This window comes from Sinocyclocheilus rhinocerous, unplaced genomic scaffold (genome assembly GCF_001515625.1).
Source record: "Sinocyclocheilus rhinocerous isolate Xijiao unplaced genomic scaffold, SAMN03320098_v1.1 scaffold11865, whole genome shotgun sequence".
NCBI classification, from domain to species: Eukaryota; Metazoa; Chordata; class Actinopteri; order Cypriniformes; family Cyprinidae; genus Sinocyclocheilus; species Sinocyclocheilus rhinocerous.
In genome coordinates, this window is record NW_015640132.1 from 7559 (window position 1) to 8886 (window position 1328).

The 1328-nt window shown below is 37.4% G+C and overlaps 1 protein-coding gene across 1 annotated transcript in view; it reads left to right on the forward strand.

Moving 5' to 3' along the window:
- The window catches only part of LOC107752546 (granzyme B-like), a gene marked incomplete at both ends in the record, with an annotated part of 6117 nt that extends 4835 nt beyond the window's left edge, over positions 1-1282 (forward strand). The window contains 3 exons of the mRNA XM_016568543.1: positions 477-624; positions 779-947; positions 1022-1282. Of these exons, the coding sequence (XP_016424029.1) occupies positions 477-624; positions 779-947; positions 1022-1282 (578 nt within the window). The remainder of the gene's footprint in view (positions 1-476; positions 625-778; positions 948-1021) is intronic.
- Between the last annotated feature and the right edge of the window lie 46 nt (positions 1283-1328).

Below are 1328 nucleotides of genomic sequence, written 5' to 3' on the forward strand. Positions count from 1 at the left end.
TCCCTTTTTGCCAACACTGTCCCTAGTTGCTGTGCCTATTTTGGTGAAGATCAAACCAGCGACCTAGGAAGTCTTTGAAAATGTGTACGGCATTAAGCTAACTGAGACTTGTTATAGCACTTGCATATCATTGCCCTTTTGTTGATTTTGATTGCTTCCATTGACCTCATTTGTAAATCGCTTTGGATTAAAGCGTATGCTAAATGTCTAAATGTAAATGTACAGTATATACATATATACACACTCACACACACACACACATATATATATGTATATATGTATGTGTGTGTGTGTGTGTGTGTGTGTGTGTGTGTGTGTGTGTGCGCGTGCGCCCACATACTTTCAAGGCAGAACAATAAGGAAAAAGAATGCGAAAATCTATACAAACACAGATTCCAGCACCTTTGGTGCTTGCACCCCTAAAATCCCAATTTCTCCTTAATCTGGTAATGGTGTAAGTTTGGTTATTGTCACAGGTGGCATGGAGAGTGGTATTATTGGAGGAAAAGAGGCTAAACATCATTCCAGGCCTTACATGGCATCTATTCAGTACATAAATCATCACACATGTGGAGGAATACTGATCAGACAGGATTATGTACTGACAGCAGCCCACTGTTTGAAGTGAGTATGTCTCTGGCTGCATTATTTATGATGCTTTTCAAAAAGCCCTGTTGTAGCCTTGAGACTTTTATTTTATGTGTAAATCTGTGTTTAGTTATTCAAATACATTTAGACCAAAATACCTTCTTTAAACAGTTTTAAATTTTTTCCACAGTCGCAGTGACTTCTCTAGTCGAGACCACTTTGAGGTTGTTCTGGGAGCTTACAACATCAACAAGAAGGAGAAGAGCCAGCAGAGAATCCCAGTGATTAAATACATCCAACATCCTATGTTTGAACGGAACAAGAAAGAGGACTGCAGCTATGATAAACTGTTAATAAAGGTATTTTCACCTTCACCTGTCACTCTATATTATGCTCTTTGTTTGCTCTCTATAAATTATTTTGCTATTTGCAGCTGAAGAACAAAGCCAAGCTGAATAAGTTTGTGAAAGTTATGTCTCTTCCTAAGAAAAATGGGAAAACACCAGCTAATGTTAAATGCTACATTGCTGGTTGGGGGTTGAAAACACCAAAAGGAGAACAGGCATCAGATGTGATGCAGGAGGTCAGTCTCAAACTGCAGGAGAACTCAAAATGTAAAATATGGTGGAAGCAGTACTTCAACACTGAGAGAATGATCTGTAGTGTTTCAGATGGGAAACATGCTTTTTGTTTGGTATATTATATTATATTATATTATATTATATTATATTATTAATGTA